General features: G+C 44.8%; 1 protein-coding gene across 1 annotated transcript in view; it reads left to right on the top strand.

The window, feature by feature from the left end:
- The first annotated feature begins 460 nt into the window (after positions 1 to 460).
- Positions 461 to 25,538, top strand: part of SYN3 (synapsin III) — a 255,305-nt gene continuing 230,227 nt past the window's right edge. The window contains exons 1-2 of the mRNA XM_054989464.1: positions 461 to 774; positions 23,808 to 23,865. Of these exons, the coding sequence (XP_054845439.1) occupies positions 461 to 774; positions 23,808 to 23,865 (372 nt within the window). The remainder of the gene's footprint in view (positions 775 to 23,807; positions 23,866 to 25,538) is intronic.

Raw genomic sequence — 25,538 nt, 5'->3', positions numbered from 1 at the left:
GTAGATGTATGAAAAATATGCATGTTGCTTCTGTTCAGATAACCTGATGACCATGCATACCAGGATCCTCATGGGTCAGACATGGTTCTAATACACATGGTTGTTGAGCTCTTGGCATGTGTGGTCATAACATCTGAAAAGGGCTAACATTTAAATGGTTTTGTAAGTTTCAAAAACCTAGCTTTGGGATGAGTTTTTATTTCCTCATAAGCCAAAATGCCAAAGATCACTCATGCTTCTCACGGGCGCTGTATAAAAGCCTATTAATTGTATTGTTTCTTATTGTATTTTACAGGTCTACGATACTAAATAATTATATAGGAAAACCAAGGAGTGTTCTTCCTGCAGAACAAAATTGACAGATTGTCTTGTCCAACTGACAAGCGGGAGCCCACATAGGATTATTAGACTCTCTTATTCCAATATTTTGACTTGCTTCAGTTTTGGAGAAGCTACCACAATGAATTTCTTGAGAAGACGCCTCTCAGACAGTAGTTTTGTGGCCAACTTGCCAAATGGTTATATGATGGACCTTCAGCGTCCTGATAATTCCACCAGCAATCCTGTTTCCCCAGCCACAGAAAGGAGGCAGCAGCCCTCGCAGCAACCTCCTCCTCTTTCTTCTGGAACCAGCATCTTTAGCTCCATCTCCAGTGCCATGAAGCAGGGCACACAAGCAGCAGCAGGACTAACAGAGCCGACAGCAAGCCCTGCTCCTGTTGTTCCGCAGAAACCCCAAATCCTCTTAGTAATTGATGATGCACACACAGATTGGTAAGTATCCGTACCATATTATTTTAAGGAAGGGGATAATCCCATTTCAGTGGCAGCAGCCTTGTTGGACTTTAAACCAGCAACACAAGTGTCTCAAGAATAAACACTGAGAAAGTATAAGACATGAAGATTCTGCTTGAAATTGCTCACAACATTTAAAACCATGCAACATTTAAAAGGTACTCTAACAATACAGAATCTATACCATAGATCACAGATCCCATAGCAGCAAACTAAGAATCGATTTACATTATTGCTTATTTTGTGTCAACATGAGAAATGTCACCAAGAGGTGAAAAATTATATCATGATTACAAATAATGCAATTGTAAGCAGACTTACACCCATCAGAGGCCAAACCATACATGATAGTGTCCAGAGGTCTGACCCATGAATGCGTCTGACATTTTAAAGGGATTTGAGAATGCTGTCAGAGCCCAATCCTGATTCCAAGTGGGCTGAGGTGCTCTTGTTCCTCCCCACCCACCCACCCCAGTTCGTTCAAGTGCTGAAATGGCCGTACCCCATAGCTGGTTTTGGCACTTGAAAAGGTGGAAGGGGAGCACCTCAGCTTGCTGTGCTTCAGGGCCTGACCCTGACAGGGACCTTCGAACATTCTCACATTCTTTTAAGACAGCAATGGCGGCCACAGTCACCCCTGGACACTATCATATCTAGTTTGGCCCTAAGTCCACTGAAGTATATGAATGTAGGTGTAACTTTGTTTAGGATTACACCATAACTGGATGCAGTCCAGTGAGACCAGAATACATATTTATTAATGTATTTAAAAATGTATACCTGCTGCAGCAGGTATAAGTAAGTTTTTGGTAGGCAATAGATGCTGATGACGAGGTAGGTCTAGCAAAAGATAAAGTATAGAGTAGAAGGAATATTAGAAAACGTTGGATACATTGTTCAGGTGGAATGATTCAAAATAAAATAAAAATACCAGTGAGTAAGTTGTACTTGAAGAGAAGGTCACATGAAGTTCCTTTTGGTTGAGGAAAAGGTGAAAGTTTGGTGGTTCCTTGTCCTTTATTTATTTTATTTTTATTTTATCGTATTTGTATTCTGCCCTCCCCGCAAGCAGGTTCAGGGTGGATAACAGCATTAAAAACATTTCAAACATTCCATATAAAACATTTAAAAGCATCATACAAAAATATAAAATAGCAGCACTCTTTTTCTTGATGGCAGCAACACAGTTAATAACAAATAGTGCAACAGTACAGTTGCAGATTATTTTGCTTTGCAGGCTAAAAGCTTAATTATTTAGCTAATAAATGTACAATATTACTTGTTGTATTGCTCCATGGGGAATATCACTATGTATATCTCAACCAATAGTTTCTGAGATGATTTACAAATTCTTATCAATACAAATATAAGTCCTGTAAAAACCGTTCCAATATATGGAGTTGGACTGAAGCATTGTTTTCAACTAATAGAAGACACCTCTGTCATCAGAAGCAAGTCCCCTGACTCCAGCCTCTCTAAAATGCTGCTCTAGGAATCCTCAGGAATAGCGGGAGGCTGCAAAATGGTGGTCTACCATGAAAAGGGCAAAATCCCCAATTTATGCTGACAGAAACTGACCTTAGATCCAGTACACTATATAATATAAGGAATTCGAATAAATCTAAGAATTAAATGTATCAGTGTAACAAATAAATAATTAAAACATCAACAGGAGAATGAACATCAATTAGCAGAGAATAATTAGTAAAAGAATTTGAGTATGGGCTTACAGCTATAACTTCTGGTCCTTCTTCAGAAGCCCCTTCCATTTCTCCATCAAAGCCCAGGTTCAATACTAATAAATTCTTTACTTGAGTTGATTAATTTTTTTCCCACACCCACTAGAACCCGTACTAGGGAGAAATGGCAATGCAACTTACATAAATGTAGAAGTGATATTCATGTGTTTCCAAGACCATATGTTTGACTTGTATTTCTTTTAGGGGTTGGGAGGGAAGGTAGCATGGTATAGCCTGATCTTGTCAGTTCTTGGAAGCTAAGCAGGCTCAGTATGTTGATAGGGGGGGTGGGGGGGCACCAAAGAAGATTCTGGTGAAGAAGGCAATGGCAAACCACCTCTGCTTCTTGCTTGCCTTAAAAGCCCTTTGCTGGGGTTGCTGTAAGTCAGTTGTGACTTAATGGCACATACATACATATAAGCTGACCTACTGTTTTTCTGACTAACCTGTTTCCTTTTGACTACTGCGATTTCATGAGATGAACACTAGGTGTCAGTCCACCATCACTGCTTTTGTCAAAAAACTTTTAAAGAGTTGTAGGATTCTAGAATACTGATAGAAAATAGTCCTGGTTTGGAGGGGTTGATTGGTCGATGATGGTTGAAAGCACTGTGAGCAATGCATGGAGAAGATCCAATGATTCAGGCTTTCAAATTCATTTCTACATTTTTTAAAAGTGTCCATCTTTCTGTCTCTGCATAAACCTCTGTGCCTATTGGCAGCTATGGAGATAAGGTTCATAAACTTCTATATCAATATACAAAATTAATGTATTGCATACTGAATAATTATTGGTGTTTTTTTATTTATTTAAAATATTTCTGTGCTGCCTTTCCACCCAAACAAGGTCCCCAAGGCAGCAAACATGAAAACCTTTAAAATATTAAAGCAGCATTTAAAATTATACATATCATTTTAAATGCTGAAACTCCTTCCCTGGGGAATGAGTTCCAAAGTTTCAAGAAGGCCCTCTCTCAGGTTGCCACCCATCTGGTGTCAGATGGCAGGATTACCTGAAGCAGGGCCTCTGAAGATGACTGGGGTGGACAGATAGGTTCATAGGGGAGAAGGATATGCTTCAGATATGCTTGCTGCAGGCCATATAGGGTTTTAAAAGTCAATGTCAGCACCTTGAATTGCACCTGGAAACAAATTTGGAGCCAGTATAGATGGAACCAGACTGGAGCGATATGGTGTCTACAATCCAGTCAGTGTTCTGGCCCAGACTAGATATGATGTGCATATACATAACTCATTGACATGCCACCTTTGTTGCTGTCACTTACATCCTTCCCCATTTACCTATATCCTCAATCTCTAGATTTCTTTTTAGCAGGAAAATCTGGCTACACCATGATTCTGCATGACTAATTCCATATATTTAGGGGGGAATTTGTTTTTCCAAACAGTTATTCACTGGATTACATTTTAAAATGCAAGAGAGTTTCATAAGCAGTTTGTAACAAGGCTTGGGCAAGAGGACTACTATTCAATAAAAATCAAAACTCTCATTAGGTGAGTACATGAAGCTCAACAGTACATGAAGTTCAACAGAAGCTCTTTGCGTGATTGTTTGCAAAAGTAATTTCTGCAATATGGCTGCTTTGAAATAGAAAAGCGTTCAAAACAAGGACCTTGGGATAATGAACATTGTTTTGGGAGCCCTATACCAGCTTAGACAGAACCAGAAAGTGGTGAACTTGGCTTGTATATAGGTGGAATTTGGGGGGGGGGGGCGGGTTTTACACTTTCCTTCTATGGATTCTATGGATTCCTTCATTCTTATGTCAAATATTTATATTTATGTAACAAAATTTATACCCTGCCTTTCTGTCCTACTAAGGCAACTAACAAATTAAAACAACAAAAAAATCTTAAAAACCATTAAAACCAACAAAAAAGTAATTCAAATAATTAAAACCAAAGCTAAAATGTACACAAAACCATAAAAACAATAATTAAGATATTGAGCAGGAGTGAGAGATAGCAAAGGCTATCAGTTCATACTGAAGAGAATACAATACCTGCAGGTTTTGGAGCTTTGGAGCCTGCAGGTAAGACAGTATAGTGAAAACATTCATTTTCTGTTTCTTTTCTATGCATCAAAACAAAAATAACTAATCACATAGAAGAATAATCGATCTGACTGGTGTCATAGAAAATTCCATGCTCTTACCCCTCCTCCCTTCATCCCCAGAGATGCATTTTTTTGAAACCAAGGGTACCTGTGGAATTGGAAGTTTATAAATATGAAGGAGGAAAACAAACTACAGAAGTGCATTCACAGCATGAGGACATGAGGAAATGGAGTGGCAGAACTCCATGTTACAGCAAGCTAGCCAAATCCAGGCGCATGACTTCATCCAGGAGGAAAACGTCCCACCTCTGGCAATTTCCTTGCCCAGATCACTGCTAAGAAAAATCAAGCTCCTGCTGGAGTGAATTCCTCAAACAAAATTTAGCTCTGCCCTTACTAACCCCAGTCAGTGGGGGGGGGGGGGGGAAGGCCTCTTATCTGTCAGCTTTCTGTATAGCTGCTTGTTTTAGGATGTACCTCTACATGTGGGGAGAAAGGGATTAATGAATCGACACTTTTCTTTACCTACACTCATCAATTGTTTCCAGTCTCTTCAAAGCAGTGCTTTGGCTAAATTTTCAACATTGCTGCTGGTGTCTTTTTTAAAACTTTTTTTCATTCACATTTTAACTTGTCGCTGGTATAGGCTTAAATCCCTTCCACTGAAATTTAACTAATGAGACTAAACATGATGTTTATTTGGCTGCATTGTGCCCTTGATCTGTACTGAAAGAATTTGTATTTGGCAAATGTATTTATTAAAATGTTAATAGACGACCTTCATTTGTTACAGCAAAGTCAAGGCAGTTTGCAAACAACAAATAAAACCACATAATAAAATAACAGATCATAAGGGAATTCTTCATATACTTTTCTAATATAAAAGCCTACAGTCTAAATAATCAAAGCTTGCCATCAAGGAACTCTATAAACTAGGGTTGTTTCTACATACACCTCTTACTCTGTCCCCTCACCCAAAATTGCAGCTGATTTAATTCTGACTTTGACACAAGGTGGTTGTACTTCCACCAACCTTCTGCATTTTCCTCAGCTCCACTGCAATTTTTTCCCAAACCTGCCTTGGTACAATCTTTTCTGGGATATCAGAAATTTCTGCCCTACATACATCCAGCACAACATCTGGCTATTGTGACTAAGGGACACTGGGGCACCCAGCTACCATATGGCACTGGTAGTTAGGGAACATTTATGAAGGGTCCTGCTTATAAGCTGGTTGGCTATGCTCCTCAGCAACCTGGTTCCACTGGCAAAGTCATCTTAAAACAAAAGGCAATACTGCAGCCACGAGTGGAAAGATGGGACAGAACACAGCCGCCAGTCGTTTCTCCTTCCCAGCAGGTTTCACACTTCAGCAATATCAGGGATGGGGCCAGAGAGGCACTCAGTGTCAGAGACTGAAGACAGGGGAAGAGGGCCCACCCCAGCCAGCAGCAGCCTCTGGGGGGGCGGGGGCGGGAAGAGGCTCTCAGCAGCACAATGGGTGCACTACACCTGGCACTATTTCCCCTCTGCCTGCCATTCCCCCACTCCTACTGTCAGCTGGATTTTTGACACTTAAAAAAATGTTGGCTGGAGGTATATCAATATAGTGCTAAAAGACTACTGGGGAGGGGGTGGCAGACAGTAGGGAAAAGCACAGAGTGAAATTTTGTATGGAAACAGCAGAGTAGGGAATGGTCTTCAGGCGGAAAGAACCAAAGTCCCATTAAAAATGCTCCCAAATAAACCATTTTACAGAGTTTACAGAATAAAAGTCACAAATAGAGCACAGAGTTCAGTGCAGCAGCAACACAGATACCACAGGTGGTTCAGGTAGCAGGAATTCTGGCATGTCTGAGCAGCAGCAGGAGAACCTGCCTGTAGTCTTTCCTTTTTTCCTAGACCTGCTGGGTTTATACAGCAGATTATTCAGGGGATTCTCTGGAATGCTGTCTAGGAAGGAGGAGAGTGAATCCATCATAAATATCACAGAAATAGCTTGTTGTGCACCCATGTGCCTTTGTCACCACCACTGTCCATTATTTCTAAGAAATGATAATACAAGGACTTGGGGATGTTACATGAGACCTCAAATCCAGACTTTCCCCATCTTTGCTTATGAACGACCCCAGTTACAACTGGAACAGGCTATTCTACACAAAGGAAAAAGAAGGGACTGAGCTGGCAGCATTGCTGGCAGCTGCTCATTAGCCCTTGAAAAGGAAACGAATCCCTGTATTCATATAAATAGCCCCCCTTGCAGCAATGCTCAGATTAGAGTTTCCACCAAATTTCATCTCCATTTAAAGGTCAAGGCAAAACTGAAGAATCCTGCTTGAGCAAAATATCTGAGGAATTTGAAGGGATGCTAATCAAAACTTTCAAGGGAGTTCTGATAAGGCTGGTAAAATTTCCCAGTGTATGTGTAGATTGCTTAGGCTGTATCCTTAGTTTGCCCCTGAATTCCATCAAAAGTAAAGGCCAAACTATACGTTATGTTTCCTAATTAGTTATGTCCAGTTCCGAAGACCCGACACACGTTCCCAGCAGCCGCACAGCAACTTCAGGGAACTGCAGTTTAAAGATCCATAGGGGCCCAGTTTTTCTCAGGAGGAGTGTAGAATGTGGGAAGTGGAGCTCCTGCCTTCCCTTCTCATGCCATTTTCCCAAGCCAAAATGGGAAGAGTTATTTGCCCATTTGAAGCTGCATGTACATGTTTCATGTTCCTGCTTGAACAAAAAGCTGTGGAATTTCAAGGGTCTTGTGGTGGCCAGGGAAGGGGAAGTCACACTTCCCCGGCTTGGACCTGTATCCCTGGACCTATGAATCACTGGCTCATGGAACTGAGCAGAAGCATACTGGAAAGAAGTTGTTCATGGAAGCAGAGTGGAACTTTTCAGATTCTGCCAGGATGCCATGTAGCCATGTGTGCACAGCTAGGAGTTTGGCTGTTGTTTGTAGATGTTGTTATTTGGACTCAGCTGTGTCTGAAATGAATTCTTACAGTGGATACAGTCTTCAAGCCTCATTGTGATGTGGGAGGGGAATCAGTGCTCCACCTCTCCTGTACTCCTTAGTTTGGTAAGGTTCCTAAAGGGGAAGAAGGTTAACAGCTGCATATCCCAGATGGACACATTTGGATTGGTCTAAACAGAGAAGGCAAAAATTGCAAATGACACACATTTTTTCCCACAATAGTTACATGCTAATCAGGCTGTGCAGACTGACAGAAAGATCATGTAACCCTGGGAGACAGGAGATAGCAGATGAAATTGACTGAATGCATAAAGATATGTTTTGAGGGAAAAAGTTGTACTCCATTAGTTATTGCTACATAAGAGGAAAGATGTCTTGAAATGCTAATAAATAACTGCCTGCCTGCCAAATACCAACTAAGCATAAGATGTAGGATGCCAACTACTTTGTACCAAGTTAGAATCTTCCCAAGGCTCGTGCCAACTTTGGTGCAGCAGCAGTGGCCCTTTGTCAGTATTAGCTGTGTGTAGGAATAGTCAACAGGAGTCAGTTTGAATTTTTATGCAAGCCAAAAAAGAACACAAATTTAAGATTTCTTTCCCTTTTAGAATCATTTATAAATGCTGTTATATTGCAAGAAAGTGAAATTGAATGTATACAAAAGCCAATATTGTTTTTACATTCTTGTTAAAACAGTTTCAGAAGGTAATCCTGAAAATACCCATATGTGAGCAGTCACTCTCCCTTCCCATTACAACATAAATAAAAATCCAGTTGATGGCTGTAATCCCAAACTAAATTAACTTTGCTTATGGCTGCCATCACAACTGTATTGCAACTGCACAGCAGGTTGAATATGAATAAAATTTCTGGATATAATCAAATAATAACAGAGTTCAAATAAGGCTATCGGAGTGACATGATAAACAGCACACTTCTCACATAACTGTGCAATTTGTTTACAGGTCTGTTGCTGCCACTTGTATTTATACTTTTATAGTATACACTGAAGTACCTTGGGATCCAATCCTCCCAGCAGAAAGGTGACCAAGAAATGTGAAGGATTAGCATTGATACGAAAATAGACATAAGGGGTCTGGAAAATATTCCCTCCTGGGTTATAAATATAGTCATGCAAGTCAAATTTAGGAGCCTTAATTACTTTAACAGTGTCTCCTTAAATATACTGTGTTTAACCCTATAGTGTCTAACTTGGAATAGTCCAGTGACATTCTTTCCATTAGACTGATGAAAATAGGTATGCCCAATTTATGTTGCAAGGAAGTGGTTCATAATGTTGTATTAAGTGAGCACAGAGGGCTGTTTGATATCCTTTCCTTAAAATTATAAATTATTATGTTCATTTTTTTAATGTCCTATAGTCCAACTATTTTAGGTTTATACTACAAATTTGTTTATTTGTTATTTTGTAGTGCAACAATTATATTTCCCAAATCTCAAACCTGACTACCCAGTAACAAAGTTATAAACCAAAGTCAACTAAAACACAGAAATATTATATTAAGTAAATGGATCCCTCAATTTGGATCTACTGATTGTGACAGGAATGTTATGGCATCCTGAACCCACATTGTCAGCAGTTGGAGCTGAGAGTGGTGTTTTACTTAGGCTGACAAAATACCTTGAAGGGACCCTGCTGGTCTTCTGAACACTGACAGAGTGATAGTGCAAATGGACTGAGGGTCACTCTGCGCATTACTTCTTTTACAAGTTCTCCACACAGATACAGATCTGGGGATTGGCATCTATAAAAGAAATGAGAGTGCAAAGAAAGCTGCTGCCAGGGGAGGGAGAGCCTTCCTCACAAGCTTTTTTCCTCTTGCAAAAACAGTGTGGAAAAGAGAGTTTTCCCCTTTCTGCAGCAGCATGCGTACACAATAGCACCCCATGGAAATACAAGCTGTCCAGTTGAAAGCGTAACAACCAATAGTTGATCAAATGTATCTCTGACCTCCATCCTAAAGCTTGCACATCATGTTGCATTATATTGATTGGTCTTAATAAAAGGTATTGCATAGCTTTAATTTTTGGATTATGCTGTGGACTAGCAAAGCTATCTACTTTTTTGTCTGTTCTTGGCAATGATTTGTATTCAGCCCAAAATTTATATACCTAATTTAAGATCATTAGCAGACAGTTTATACAGCAGTTAAAGATAGAATAAATCAGGGGCTAAATTGAGTCTGTTCTAATCTGAAATAAAACAACCCCACTTTCTTTTTTCTCCCACTTCAATCTATACCTAGAAAAAAGTGCTTGGTGTTGCAAGGGGCATAGCCCCAGGAAATGAGTTGCTTTATCTATAACCAATCAAGTCACAGTGTACACCTCTTTATAGCTGAAATAGATTTATAGGGCTGACCACCTGCTAAAGTTGTTCACGGAAACAAGCCATAATGAGAAAACAGGTATAGTGGCAGAGGAAATCCAGCCAGGTTTCCTGAGACCTGTAAGTGAACCTGGGCTGACCTTCAGGAAATGTAGTCTGATTTATTGTTCTTGTATGGCTTTCAAGTTAACCTGTTCCAAAAGATCAATGGATGGCTTCCATAGAAAACAAATCTGCAATAAACATTTTCCATGCTTTGCAACAAACTGATGCCCCCTACACACGACTCTCTGGCATGCCACCTCACTTTATTAAGGGGGAAACTTGCCAACAATGTGCTAATTTTAATAATATCCAAAATAAAACAGTTGGCCCACATGCCCCTCTTATTTAAAGAAAATCTGGAATTTTGTGACTGGAATAAATGTGAATATAGGTCAGGATCTGTGAGAGAGGGGGACAGACCATGAAGACCTAGCTGAGAACAATACACCGGAAAAAGATCAATTGTAATACTGGATTATTTACTGATACGTTTCCTTTTTAGGAAATGTTATTATCTTTGGCTTCCCTACATGAAACAGGATAGATAACTGTGAACATGTTTCCTTTCCACAAAAAGAATTCTCTCAGCCAAAGATGGATATTATCCATCCCATGCAAAGTATTATCATCCAGGCTAGCAGTGAAAGAAGTCCGATTATTGGTCCATTTAGCCCAAAATTCCATGTGGTTTTTCATAGTTTTCCCCAGTTTTGATAACCTGAGATCACTGAACCATATGGTACTGAACCTACAGCTGCATTGCTGTTAATTATGTTGTATTGACTTGCACTGCATAATGCACCTTCAGTCTCAGTGAGAAAGGCAGGCTAAATAAATAAATAAATAAAATTATGGTCCTGTTCCAAACATGATTTAATACAACATAGAAATGGCCACGTCATTGTAAAAGGAAATGGTGCCTCCAGTAGTACAGTGCTTTGCTAGTCACCAGCTGGTAATCCTCAGCCAAAATCTGACTCATTGTACTAAACAAGGGAAGTTTCCATTCTCCTTTTCTCCCACCTCCTTGTAGCCTTTTGCCCCACTCATTTTCTAGCTGGTGCTTTTGCAATCTCCAATCCTGCCCAGACATGAGGCCTGTTCCAAGAATAGGAACTAGTGGATAGAGGAGCTGCGGTTGCTAAGCAACAAGTGTTTGCTTATTCTAGAATCTGGTAGTATTTAATTTTTTTCTTGTGTAATTGAGGGGTCATCTAGTAGAAATGAGTAAGGAATTTTGGAAGGAGTGGGGCAGAAAAATCTGGGAAGTTAGAATTATGGGAATGGGGCAGACAAGGGAAGAGAAACTTTTAGGGTTGGCTTTCCTCTTTTCTTTCAACATTTTCAACATAGGCCTGAGAGGCAGCAAATCAGTGGCTGAGCCCTCACCCCAACAAGGAGCTCTATGGGCAAAAAGGGTCTCTATTAAATTTCTGCCTGTCATGAAGGACTGCAAGATCCCCAGTGTCCCAAACCTTCAGATTCATGGGTCAAGGCCTGGTGATATTTTGAAAAACAGCCTATGGTAGTACTTCCTTACATAGGCTTAGGATTGCCAGGTCCAGACTGGGAAATTCCTGGAGATTTTGGCGGTGGAGCCTGGATATAGCTGGGTTTAGGGAGGGGAGGGGCCTCAGTGGGATATAATGCCATAGAGTTTACCCTTCAGAGCAGCCATTTCTCCAGGAGAACTGGTCTCTGTTGCCTGGAGAACAGTTGGAATTCCGGGAGATCTCCAGCTACCACCTAGAGGCTGGCAACCCTACATAGGCTTGCCAGGCAATCCTATCCATACAACACCATTAAAATTGTGCCATATGATTTCTCTGAGTGTGTGTAGTAGTCACAGACATGGCTTTGGAGAAGCAGACTATTTACCAGACACTTTAAAGTAAAAATTAACTATGCACTAAACATAAAATGCAATTGAGTTCCTAGTACCACACTACTGGGGTTTTCTGCCTGGCTTTATTGCATTGGTTCTGGCCCCATATTGCTTTGTTTTATCCCCTGACTTCCATGTGTTCTCTTAGCTGTTAGTTTTGGCCTCACATTGTTCCCAGTTTGGGGAGAAGTACTTTTACCCCAATCTTTTTCTAGTGTTTAAATCTGAGTCATGCTTGTTCTCATGAGAAACGTTTCCTATGGTTTTGTAGGTTCCTCCCACTTCCCGCCAACTTTCTTCTGACTGGACCATGACTGTGGAACAATCTCACCCTGTGTGTACTCTTTCCACCACCTCAGTAATAAGGAATTTTTATCCCTTGTGTCAGTACATTTTCGAGTATTAATTTTTTTAACCACTCCCCTGACACTGACATATCTCTATAAGAAGGCATGAGAGCAATCATTGCTTTACCTGTGTGCTTGCAGCAATTGATATCTTTTTCTTTCTCTCTCCCAGAAGAAAAAAAATTGTTTTGCTATGGATATTTGCCTCCTTGCACTTTCAGAAGCAAAGGAGTGCTCTTTCCGGCAACTCAGCCTTCGCTTTTGTGCCTGACTCTCTTGATATGTCCAGACCTCCCCTCCCTGCCCCCACCTATGGAAATAAGGATTTTTTTCCTTTCATATGCAAGTATTGGATTTTTAAAAACCCTCCTGATAATGATATATCACTATAAGACGTGCCTGTACCTTCATAACCTTCATAACCTGCATTCCCCCTTTTACAATGTTTATTTTTCATGGGAATTTGATATTTTATGGGGGGCGGTATTTGTTATCACTTTCAGTTGGTTGGGACTGTCCCAGAGCAGCTCCACTGGCCCGTTTCATTGTTCTCAGCCCGCTAGACACATTTATATAACTCATGATCTTAAAAGCAATTGACTAGATGAGTGAGCAATTGAGTCTTCTCTGTTTGTCTGCTGTTTGTCAACAAGAAAACTTTTAAAAACCAGTTTGCAGCCCCAATATCCAAATATTGGGTGAAACTTAAAGACCATCTTCTCCCACATGAACCTACCAGTCCACTCTGGTCATCTTTGGGGGCCTTGCTTTGGGTGCCCCAACCATTGGAACTACTGGGTGGCAACCTAAGAAAGGGCCTTCTTGGTCGTGTGCCAAAATTTTTGGAACTCCCTCGCTAGGGAAGTTCCCTCCCCAGGGAAGTAGATGCAGGCAATGCCAAGCCACCTCTGTTTATTCTCTTGCCTTGAATACTTCAGCAGTGGGGGAGGTCACCATAAGTTGGCTATAACTTGACAGCACTTTCCACAGCACAACCAATAACTGTTATTGGGCCTCCCCCCTGCAATAACTCAGACATGCAGAAAACCCCATTTACTCCCATCTGCAATTAACATGTGCCATAGTTACCACAAGTGGGCATGAATAGCTGTCTTATAAGAAGGGCTAGCTGATGGCCCTAGGGTTGCCACTTCTGAGTTAAGAAATTCCTGGAGATTTGGGGGTGGAGGTTGGGAAGGTTGAGGTTTGTGGAGGAGAGGGAGCTCAGCAGTTCATAATGATATGGAGTCCACCCTCCAAAACAGTCATTTTATCCAGGGGAGCTGATCTCTGTGATCTGGAGATCTACTGAAATTCCAAGAGCTCTTCAGGCTCCACCTGGAAGCGGGCTACCCTAGATGGCCCTAAGATTTCTAAGTGAAGCCCTGCTCCCCAAAACCTGAGGCCTGACAACTTTGCTGCCATGTAGCTGTTGAAAGCAACTGTAATTTGGGATGTAGTTCGGTGGGTAGATTCTGGACCCACCAAATTCTGATGACATCAGCTTCCACTGGCAAGAATGGACTGACTACATGGCATGTTCTTGGGAAGCCGTGCTGGGAATGTCAAGTGTCTTAAAGACCTTTTCAGCACTACTTCCTTGTTTATGTTACTTGTTTATGTGACTTTCCTCAGCCATTTGAAATGAAAGCTGAAGGAAAGAAAGCAAAAAGGAAAAAACAGAATGAGATATAGGGGAGGCCAAGAACAAGCCAGAGGGGGCTAAGACATGATCAGCAAGAGGTAGATTTATGAGCCAGGAACAGTACGTTTTGTTACTTCTCAGCAGTACTTTTAGGGCTGGAAAAACTGTTCTGGATATGATGCTCAGGGTGGAAAATGTAGTGTGCGTTTTACTCTTCAGCATATATGTATTTGTTCACACAGAGGCAATCAAGGTTTCCCTGCAGGCCTGAAGTGCAGAGGGGACATTGAAATTTCTCTTGCTACTGTAATTTCTCCTTTTGTTTGCAGATTCCAGGTGAGGTAATTACTCAGGCTATCAAGCTCCAGTGGGTCCGAGGGTAGCATTCAGCAGTGTTAGGTAGCATTATATGGCTTGTAGTATCTTCAGTGTACCGGCAGTATACGAGGCAGGAAGGATCTTACACCACCTTCAGACTAGCACACACTTCTTTAGAGTTGCCAGTTGTAGTTTGGGAAATGCGTGGATATTTGGAGCTGGTGCCTTGTTAGGGAGGAGTTTGGGGTGGAAAGTGAGCTCAATGGACATGTGATGCCATAAAGTCTGCCCTTTGTTTCTGCCCAGGAAACCGGTCTCTTTACTCTGAAGATCAGTTGTAATTATGAGTGTGTGATCCAGATTTGGGAACCAGCAAAATAGCCATATTTATGCTGATTGGGCATAATCCAGCTATGCTGGTTTTCCAGGATAAATCCTGGATCCAATTCAGGCAACAGGATTCTACTAGGCCAGATTATCTGGCTTTAGACAGCCGCCACAGGCAGCTGCAGCAGAGACAAGCAGCTCAGAGCAAGAGAGCAGCAGCAAAAATGGACCCAGACTCTACACCTGCTGTAAAAGAGTGGTATGAGGCTGGTGAGGTGGGGGAGGAAGTAGCAGGGTGAGTGGATTCCCATCCCATTTTGTCCTTTCCCCCACCCAAGTTCCCAAAGAGCCCTTCAAGTCACCACTGCCAGCTGCCTTTTAAACTACATGGCTTGGCCAGCCTCACTCCCTTTGCTTCAGTAAAGGATAGGGATTCTCTGGTTTGACATTGATTCCCTTAGTTCTGTTGGGCTTAGGGCAGCAGGGGAGTGGTGTCTTGGCAGAAGAGTGGGGTGAGGCTGGTGGGGCAGGAGAGGAGGCAGCAGGCAGGGTGGGTTCCCATCCCATTCTGCCCTTCCACTACCAAAAGAGCCCTTTAAGCTGCTGCTGCTGCCTCCTCAGCAAGCCTCCCTCTTGCTTGGGATTCTTTGGTTTGACATTGGGATTCTCAGATTCATCATTGGTTCCCTTGCTGCACTTTGGTTTATTGGGCTTTGTTTTTAAGCTTGGCAGGAGTAATGTCAAACCAGAGAATCTCAAGCAGGGGTGGGGGACAAATTACAAAGTTTAAAAGCCTTGGTAATATTTCCCCATAGGAAATAATAGAGAATGGCTGGGGACAGGGGTTCGTAGAATAGAAACCCAAAGTCCAATCCTCCTGAAATTTGGGAGAGCTTCAGTGGACAATCAGGAGTTGGTTCCCTGCAAATTTGGTGGAGTTTGCTATTAAAAATGTGCCCCTCTCCCCCAGCCTCCAGGACATTTTTCCCCCATAGAGAATAATGGCCTGTTAAATCCGGGATTCTCTAACCCAGATCAGAGAATATATATATATATTCTATATATATATATATGATATATATATATATATATATATATATATATATGATATATATATATATATATATATATATATATATATATATATATATATATATATATATATATATATATATATATATATATATATATATATATATATATATATATATATATCAGATTCTCTGATCTGGGTTATATATATATATATATATAAAAGTGGTGTTTGAAAGTGGTGGTCTAGACTTATTGCGTGTAGAGTTGCCAACTTCCAGGTTTCAGGAATATATATATATTTTTTTTCCTGAAACCTGGAAGTTGGCAACTCTACACGCATATATATACATATATATATACATATATATATACACACACATATATATACATATATACATGTATACATATACATACATATACATATACATATACATATACATATACATATACATATACATATACATATACATATACATATATATTCCTGAAACCTGGAAGTTGGCAACTCTACACGCAATAAGTCTAGACCACCACTTTCAAACACAAGGGGAGAAAAGGACTGATCGTCTTCGTCCTTCTGTGCAGCCCCACATTGGGACTGCGCAGGCGCAGGCCAGCCGCGGAAAAGATTTTTCTAGCTTTCAGAGATGTGAAGGGGACGTTCGGATCCACCGCGCATGCGCGTCGGTGTTCCCGCCAATTTTGAATGCATATATATCCGAACGTCCCCGGCATTCCCTCAGTTCCTTTTTCGCCGCCGTACGAAAAGGTTCTATTGTCTAGCGTTTATCCTCTCAGCGTCTCTTCGGAGTTTTTGGATCGTGATCTTCTAATCGGTATTTCTTCCCCTTGTTGGTGGGAAATACCGTTCATTATGTCCCAAACTTCTTTGTTTAAGAAGTGTCTTAAGTGCGGCACTAAAATGACGCACTCGGACGGCCATGAGCTCTGCCTCATCTGCCTGGGTGAGGGGCATGTTGTCGAGCGCTGCTCCATCTGTATGTCCTTCACTCCGAAGGCAAGGAGTGATCGGAAGGCCAGGCTCCGTGCCTTCTTGTGGGATGCCAACCTTCTCCCCCCCAAGCCATCGGGCTCTTCGGGAGATAGACCCCGCTCCGCCGCTCCGTCGCCGGCGCCGTCTCGTAAGTCGCCAGAGCAGCTCCCCACGGAACCGACGGGGCAACCCGTTCCGGAGGCCCGACCTGACTCCGGTTCCGGGGATCGTCCTTCCGACCGGAAGGCCAAGAAGCGTTCCGCGTCCAAGCCGAAGTCCTCCTCCAAGCCCTCGGCCGCAGAGGCTGCTTCGGAGCCCCAGCCCAAGAAGGCCAAGGCGAAATCGAGAGCCAAGGGCCGTGCTTTATCCCCGGCTCCGACTGTGCGGCCTGGTACTCCATCTGGACCGGTCCTGATCCCTGACGATGTGGTGAGTCTCCACACCCCGTCTCCTCCTTGCACGCCTCCTCCGTCGGTTCCCGAGGAATTCGTGCCGTTCCCATCTTTCACGGAACCGTTCCAGTCATTCGAACGTTCCCTGCCTTCCGCCCCGGCGCCTTCGGAGGCCTCCGTTCCATTGCCGTCTACCTCGTCGGTTCCGATGCCTCTTCGCTGGCCTGCCCCGGTGCCTGCTCCTCTGCCCCCTTGCCAGCCTGTCACGGGGATTGGGAACATGACCTCCTGGCAGGATTTTGTGGCGTGGTTCCAGCAGTCGCTGCCCTTCCTGCAGCATCCTTCGGTTCCGGTGGTTTCTGTTCCGGCTCAGCCAGTCGGGCTCCCGGCATCCGCTCCTCCACCTCCTGGCTTGCCTCTGCGACCGTCGGTTCCTGCGGCTTGTCCGTCGGCCCCGGGCGCTCACCGGTCCTCGGTTCCGACGCAAACCTCGCCGGAGTTTTCAGATTCCGAGGATGAGGAAGGTCTGGCGTCCCCGTCGGAGTGCTCTTCGGACGCGGCCTCTGATCCTTCCCCGGATGACACCGTGGGTGGGCCCCGTTCATCGTCTCCGAATGACGACTACAGGCTGTTCTCCGAGCAGATGGTGCGGATGGCCGCCGCGCTTGAGATTGACGTCTCCTCCACGACCTCCAAGCCCAAGAGTAAGCTACTGGAGGCTCTGTATTCCGGGTCCCCCGCGTCGGTGGCGTTTCCCCCTGTGGAGGATTTTGTTGACGGCGCTCTCGCGCTCTGGCAAACACCGGCGTCCGTGTCCGCGACGGCAAAGAAGGTAGAGAGGTACTACCGTTTAAAGCAGGATGATTGCCCGTACCTCTTCAGTCATCCGAAACCCTCCTCCATCGTGGCTGAGGAGGGTCAGGCTCGGTTCCGTTCCGGTTCCTCGTCGGCCCCGGCGGACCGAGAAGGCAGGAAGCTGGATGGCATGGGCAGGAAACTCTACTCGTCCGCGTCTTTGGGATTCCGTATTGCCAACTTCCAGGCCATAATGGGGTCCTACAATCTGTTCCTCTGGAAACGGCTGTCCTCTTACCTTTCCGATCTCCCCGAGGATCGCCGCCACTTGGTGAAGGCCCTTCAGGCAGAGGCCATACGGCTGTCAAAACAGCAGATGACAGCGGGCAAGGATGCTGCCGACTCCGCGGCGCGCTCGATGGCGACTTCGGTGGTCCTGCGTCGACACGCCTGGCTCCGGTCCACTGCCCTGCCGCCTGAAAAGAAGGCGAAAGTGGAGGATTTCCCCTTCAAGGGGCCCCAGCTCTTCTCGGAGAAGATGGATGAATCCCTCTCCCTGATGAAAAAGAATCAGCAGACGGCCAAGTCCCTCGGAGTCGCCCCCTCAGCTCAATCATCGGGTCCGAGGTATCGTTATGGTCGGTTCCGATCCTACCAGGCTCCTTACCAACCTTACCAGCAGCGTCAAGGGCGCTTCTTCTCGGGCCAGTCCTACGGTCACCGATCCTATTCAGCCCAGCAGCGTCACTCTTCCAGGCGCTCCGGCCGGTCCAAGGGCAGGCAACAGCCAGCTTCACCCAAGCCTTCGACCTCGGTGCAGAAGCCCTCGGTCTTCTGACTAAGCCTGAACGCTCCCCTGTTGGCCTCCGAGGACACCTCCTCTGCTGCCCAGTTTCTGGACAGGCTTCGGCCTTTTTTGCCCTGTTGGCAACGTGTTACTTCTGACACTTGGGTCCTGTCCATTGTGGCCCATGGTTACAAGTTAATGTTTACAGATGCACCTCCTCTCTCTCTCCCTCCCCGTTGTTCTCCATGTTGTGATGTTATGTTGCACAATAATGTTATAGAGTTGGTTAACAAAGGTGCTGTCCGGGTGGTCAATGTCGCTGCTTCCCCGTGGGGATTTTACTCGAGGTACTTCCTTGTGGATAAGAAGGATGGAGGTTCCCGGCCCATTTTGGACCTTAGGGGCCTCAACAGCTATTTAAAGGTTGAGAAATTTCGGATGCTGACCCTGGCACGGGTCCTGGAGCTCCTAGAGGTGGGCGTCTGGTTAGCTATCCTAGACTTGAAAGACGCCTACTTCCACATCTCCATCTTTGAGGGCCACAGGAAGTATCTGCGGTTTGCCTACGGGGATTCTGTATATGAATATACGGTGTTGCCTTTTGGGCTGGCCTCTGCGCCCAGGGTCTTTACGAAGTGCATGGCCACTGTGGTGGCATACCTACGGTCCAGGGGGTGCTTTATCTACCCGTACCTGGATGATTGGCTCCTAGTGGGACCCTCAGCTGACTCTCTCCAGGACCATATTGCCCTCACTTTGTCTGTACTGGCTAAGTTGGGCTTGGTGGTTAATGGGGATAAGTCCATCCTTACCCCGGGCACAGCCATTAGGTTTATTGGGGTTCATCTCGACTCACCACGGGGCAGAGCCTACCTGCCCCCAGATCGCCTGACCAGGCTTTCTTCCTTAGCCCGTCATTTTCTGCATAACCGTTACCAAACTGCCCTTTTGATCCAAACGTTATTGGGCCTTATGGCCTCCTCCACTGGGGTGGTTTTCTTTGCACGCCTGCATATGAGGCCTCTACAAAACTGGTTCGTCCGGAGGTACAACCCCCTCACTATGGGCCAGCATCAGAAGTTCTCCATTCCCAGGGTGGTGCTGCGCTCTCTGGCCTGGTGGACTGTCCCTGGGAACCTGTCTGAGGGTTGCCCTTTCGGCCCCTTCCTAGCTGAGGTCACAGTTTATACCGATGCCTCCAACTTGGGATGGGGGGGGCGCTGTGGACAGCTTTCGGCTCAGGGCTCTGGTCCCCATCTGAGGCATCCATGCATATCAACCTTCTTGAGCTTAGGGCGATCCGTTACTCCCTCGCTTCTTTTGCAGATGCCATTCGGAACAGGAAGATTCAGGTCCTGTCGGACAATACCACGGCCTGCTACTATCTCAACAAGCAGGGAGGAACGGTCTCGCTCAAGCTCTGCAAGGAGGCAACGACTCTATGGAATTGGGCCGTGGCCAACAACGTCCTTCCCAGAGCCGTGCACATTGCCGGGGATCTCAACACCTCGGCAGATGCGTTGAGCAGGGTGTTTCTGCCTCAGCACAAGTGGTCCCTAAACAGGGTCTACCTCGACCAGGTTTTCCGCACATGGGGCGCGCCTTTGGTCGACCTCTTCGCCACTGCCCGCAACAAACAGGCCCCGCTGTTCTGCTCCCGGGCCGGCATTGGCCGCCACTCCCTAGGGGATGCCTTCCAAATACCTTGGTCCCCAGGGCTCTTTTATGCCTTCCCGCCCTTCCCGCTCCTGTACAAGGTTCTTTCCAGGATCAGGGCCTACCGAACCCACTGTATCCTCGTTGCCCCTCGGTGGCCTCACCAGGATTGGTTCCCCCTTTTACTCTCCCTGTCCCAGGGGCGATGCCTCCCCCTGCCTCACGCCCCGGACCTCTTAACCAGGGACGGGGTGTGGCATCACGATGTGGCTGTACTGAATCTGGCTGCCTGGCTTCTGGGCACCCGGGAGTGAACCTCTCTTCTGGGGTGCTTGGGGTGATCTTGAATGCCCGGAAACCGTCCACCAGGTTGTCCTACCAGAGGAAGTGGTCACGTTTTTCCCGGTGGTTGGCCCCGAAGGGGGTTTCTTCCTTTAGTTGCCCGCTCCCTGTCATCCTGGACTACCTCCTGGATCTCTGCTCCCAGGGCCTTGCGTTTTCCAGTGTTAAGGTCCACATGGCTGCAATCTCTGCCTTCCATGAGCAGATTGATGGGAAGACCGTTTTTACCCACTGGCTTTCCAAGCAGTTCCTGAAGGGCCTGTTCAAGACCTTCCCTCCTAGGGCCCATCCCATTCCACAATGGAGTCTCTTCCTGGTTTTCTCCCAACTGATGCTCCAGCCCTTTGAGCCTCTATCTTCCTGTCCCCTGCCTTTGCTCACTCAGAAGGTGGCTTTCCTGGTGGCAATCACGTCCTCTAGGCGTGTTGGGGAGCTGTCTGCCCTACGGTGTGACCCTCCCTTCCTGCAGTTTTTCCCTGGTACTGTCATGCTCCACACTAGCATGGAGTTTCTGCCCAAGGTAGTCTCAAGATTTCACCTACAGCAAAAGGTGTTCCTCCCTTCCTTTTTTCCAACACCCTCATCCCCAGGGGAACGAGCACTACACACATTGGATGTAAAGCGTGCTTTATTGTTTTATTTGCACCGCACCAAATGTTTCAGGAAATCTCCTGCCCTGTTTGTGTGTTACTCTGGCCCTCGCAAGGGCTCACCTGCTTCTGCCCAGTCCATCTCTCGCTGGATTGTGTCTACGATTAAACTTTGCTATCAGCATGCTGGAGTCCAGTGTCCCTTGTTGGTTACCGCTCATTCCACTCGAGCGCAAGCTGCTTCTGCTGCCTTCCTGCGAGGGGTGCCGCTCCAGGACGTCTGCCAAGCTGCGACATGGTCCTCTGCAGACACTTTCATCCGGCATTACTCTGTGGACGTGCATGCACGACGTGACTCAGCTGTTGGCACAGCTGTCCTGCAGTCCTTGTTCAAGTAGACACTCACACCCGCCCCCATTGGTGAGATGCTAGTTACTCTCCCAATGTGGGGCTGCACAGAAGGACGAAGACGATAAACAGGGTTTCTCACCTGTAACTGTTGATCGTCGAGTCTCTTCTGTGCAGACACACATTCCCTCCCGCCTGCCCCGCTGTGAGTGTTTCGTTAACTTAGTTTCTCCGGCGGCTCAGGTGAACTGAGGGAATGCCGGGGACGTTCGGATATATATGCATTCAAAATTGGCGGGAACACCGACGCGCATGCGCGGTGGATCCGAACGTCCCCTTCACATCTCTGAAAGCTAGAAAAATCTTTTCCGCGGCTGGCCTGCGCCTGCGCAGTCCCAATGTGTGTCTGCACAGAAGAGACTCGACGATCAACAGTTACAGGTGAGAAACCCTGTTTTTCCCAATTGTACTCGTAATTCTCTCTCTCTCTCTCTCTCTCTCTCTCTCTCACACACACACACACACACACACACACACACACACACACACACACAGCTACTCTGTACTGCAAATAGTATTTTGGAGGTTTAAATTGTTTTCCTTTACTCCTTTCTTACCTAGCTCATTTCCACAAGCTGCCTTAGTCATTCTTCATGTTCCCCTGAAGGTAATGGTTGAGAAGAATTGGTTTATGCTTGTTTGTGGATAATTCCTGTACCCAGTTTTGCTAAGAGAGATAAAAGATTGCAGTATAATTAAAATGATTAAGTTTTAGATTATAGAAAAGGCAGTCCAGGAGTTAAATTGGGTGGGGAGGAAATGCGGGTTTTTTAGTACAGCTGTATGAAGCCATGGAGTAATTATGGTTTAAGACATTGCCTTTTAAACCAGAAACTAATTCCAGTGGAGGTAGGTTTTACAATGGCAGAGGCATTGCCTGTGGGGGCGGGATTGTGGTTTTGTAGTAAAGTAAATTTTGGATACCGAAGGTCCCAGTTTTTGTCCCTGTTAAAGTCTCTCAGGAATCTAAAGGATCTCAGGACACTGGTGTTTCAAAATGACTTTCTCTGGATGCCTGTCAAGGGAGATAGTAAGGTTGCCAATTTTCAGCTGGGGTCTGGAGTTATCCTGAAATGGCAATTTGTCTCCAGACTACAGGAATCAGTTCCCTGGGAGAAAATGACTGCTTTGAAGGGTAGATTCTATAGCCTTATACCCTGCTGTGGTCCCTTCCATCCCCTGTCCCCACCTCAACCGGCCTACACAGCTCATCCTCCCGGTCTGCAGGCCGGTTAAGGTGGTGCACAGCCCGTGGCAGCCTCCAGAGCAGGCCGCGTGGCCAGCTGGCACCACTGACCATCCTCCTGCAAACCAAGCAGTGTGGGTATCTCCGGGGGGAGGGGGGATATTCTGCTTGCTTTGTTGACTGTTGAATGTTACTGTATGCCCCCCCCTGCTCCATGTGGACTGGAATTTTTTATATAAAAACCTCTGCATTGCTGGCTTTCTGTTGAGATGCTCTAATCTGGCTAGAAAAGCATCTGAGTGTGTTTTGTTCTTGAATGTTACTATATGTGTGTCCCCCCTCCACATGGACTGGAATTTTTATTTAAAAATCTTTGCTTTGCTGGCTTTCTGTTGAGATGCTCTAATCTGGCTAGAAAAGACAGAGTTTTGGAGTGGAGCCTGAGGGGGTGGGAGTTGCCTTCTGACACACTTCCGGTGATGTCAAGGGGTGTGGCAAATGCTAATGTGTTATGCTAATGAGTTCCTGAAGCTCTTTTTCTACAAAATGACCCGTGTTCTACCAACAAATTTTACCTCAGCATTCCCTGACTGCCCTTATTCCATTCCTGCCTGTTCAATAAAGTTGTTGTTTCTTTTGAATATTATACAAACTCCAGTGCCATTTCCAACACAGAAGAAGAGGGCTGCTGTTTTTTCCCCATCAAGTTTCTGAGCTGGGCAAAAAAAGCCAACATTATAACTGCTTATGAGGGTGGGACACAAAAGAACTTTAAAACCACAAATAGAGATACACTACTTGGGGCTGCTCAGCCAAAGCAGGCAAACTTGGATTTTGACAGGAAAAATCTGCCCCAGAGTGGGAGAGTGAAGGAGGGGTCCATCATAGCCTGTTATCAGAGACTCAGGTTTTTTTAGATATATAAAAAAATCATTCTGTGAGTCAAAAACCACATCTGCTCCACAGTGAAGGGAAATGAAACTGAGAAAATACCTTATAAACCCACTCCAGTAAAAAGGGACCAGGAAAGAGAAAACAGAAGCAAATAAAAACTGAGACACTGTAACTATCTGTTATACATATTTAACTCTCTATGTCTTTCTCCTTTTCCCCCCAGGGCTAAGTATTTTCAAGGGAAGAAGGTGAATGGGGAATTTGAGATCCGAGTGGAACAGGTCAGTGGGCAATGATAACGTCTGTCAAAAATGGGTGAAATCGTGCAGTTCAGTCCTGATTTGGCAAATGGCTAAGGGCATCAGCTAGAGGGAATTTGGAATTAAGAAAGCTTTGTAAGAATAGATTGCATCAGAATCAATTAGGTTTTCTAGATGCCTGCTCGGTCTGTAGATTTTCTAGATGCCTGTAGATTTTCACACTTCTTTTGCTGTACATGAAAACATGGTCTTTCTGAGGGAAAAGTTGCTACACTTAAGGGAAAAAAACACTTTTTTCTGAGGCAAGAGTAATAGAATATGTTGGAAGGAAATGTCTTGATGAATAGCAGTTCTGTAAAAGAGTTCTAGCAACATCCCTGTCCACCTGTTTTATTACAAGTATTCACTGGTTTCTGACATGATGATACTTTTACAGACATCATTCTCAGGATAACCTGTAACAACATGCAAAGGAGTCACAGTGGGCTTTTATGTTTCTGGGTCAACATTCTTTGGGGATTGAGATAAAAGTCCCTTCACAGCCTGGACAAACTTAGCCAGATGACATTGTGCAGGCACGGTGATGGCAAAAAAGTGAGCTTGCTTCACTCCCATCACCACTACAGAGCAGGGACAATAATGAGCTCTCAGCTGTTACTGGTTGTGTTCACTTTGAGTTTTTCTCCACCTCCACTCTAACCATCTGCCCAACTGTTTCATCATCCAAAGCTCCTCAGTAAACCAAGGGGCATTCTAAACCCCATGGAAGGAGAGAGGGCAATCAGGGGCAATTGTGTCCACAGCCCGGCTCATCTCTATATTCCACAGGTCAACCAGGGCTGCAATAGGAGTGCCAGCCTTGCTGACTGAAAAATCCCCAAGATACTTCAGGATTCCCTCTGGGTCCATCAGCCTCCTGGACTGGACCATCCTAACTGTCCCCATACCCTTGTGGAGGTGCTGAGTATCTCAATCTCACCAGATAACAGTCAGTTCATGAGAAGGGCAGAGTGGAAAATCCTGCCCCCCAATGACCAAACCATGTATTTTATCCGCAAAAAAACCAAATCAAGTATGTGACCTGCTGCATGGGTAGGTACCAGAATGTTTTGGAACTGCCCCATGGTTGTCATAGCAGTCATGAAATTCTTAATGGCTCCTACTAAAGCAGCCTCAGCATGAGCACTGAAGCCTCTAAGGACAACAATCCTATGGTCACAACCAATGTGACAAGGACAGTCTGAAGGCAAAAGTGTACATAGATGCAGAGGTCAGCCAGTCACATTTGGAACTTGCAAATGGCTTCCTATTGCATTCCCCTCATGTAACAGAGAAATTGCCTACTTTGAAAATTATGTAAAGTAACAGATTTGTTATACATATGTTTGCTTTACCCTTCCAATTCACAAAACATTTAAAAACATTTTTAAAATAATTAATTAAAAATAGCCTACTTTCTTGCTAAAAAATCAAATCAACTAACAAACACAATGAAATCATACAATATAAACATTAAAATGTTTTAAATTAAATAAATATAAAAACATCAAAAAAACAATTCTGGACATGGGCAAGATGGAAAGTCAGTGATGTCTGTGGTACTAGGCAATAAGCACCCAACAAAGGTAATTTTTGTATGATTCAAACTGAATTATGTTGAAAACCTATAAGTTCAGAGCTCACTTTAAGAAAGA

The sequence above is a fragment of the Eublepharis macularius genome, chromosome 9, assembly GCF_028583425.1.
Source record: "Eublepharis macularius isolate TG4126 chromosome 9, MPM_Emac_v1.0, whole genome shotgun sequence".
NCBI classification, from domain to species: Eukaryota; Metazoa; Chordata; class Lepidosauria; order Squamata; family Eublepharidae; genus Eublepharis; species Eublepharis macularius.
Note: the sequence above shows the minus strand (reverse complement) of the source record. Positions and strands in the feature narration are given on the sequence as shown.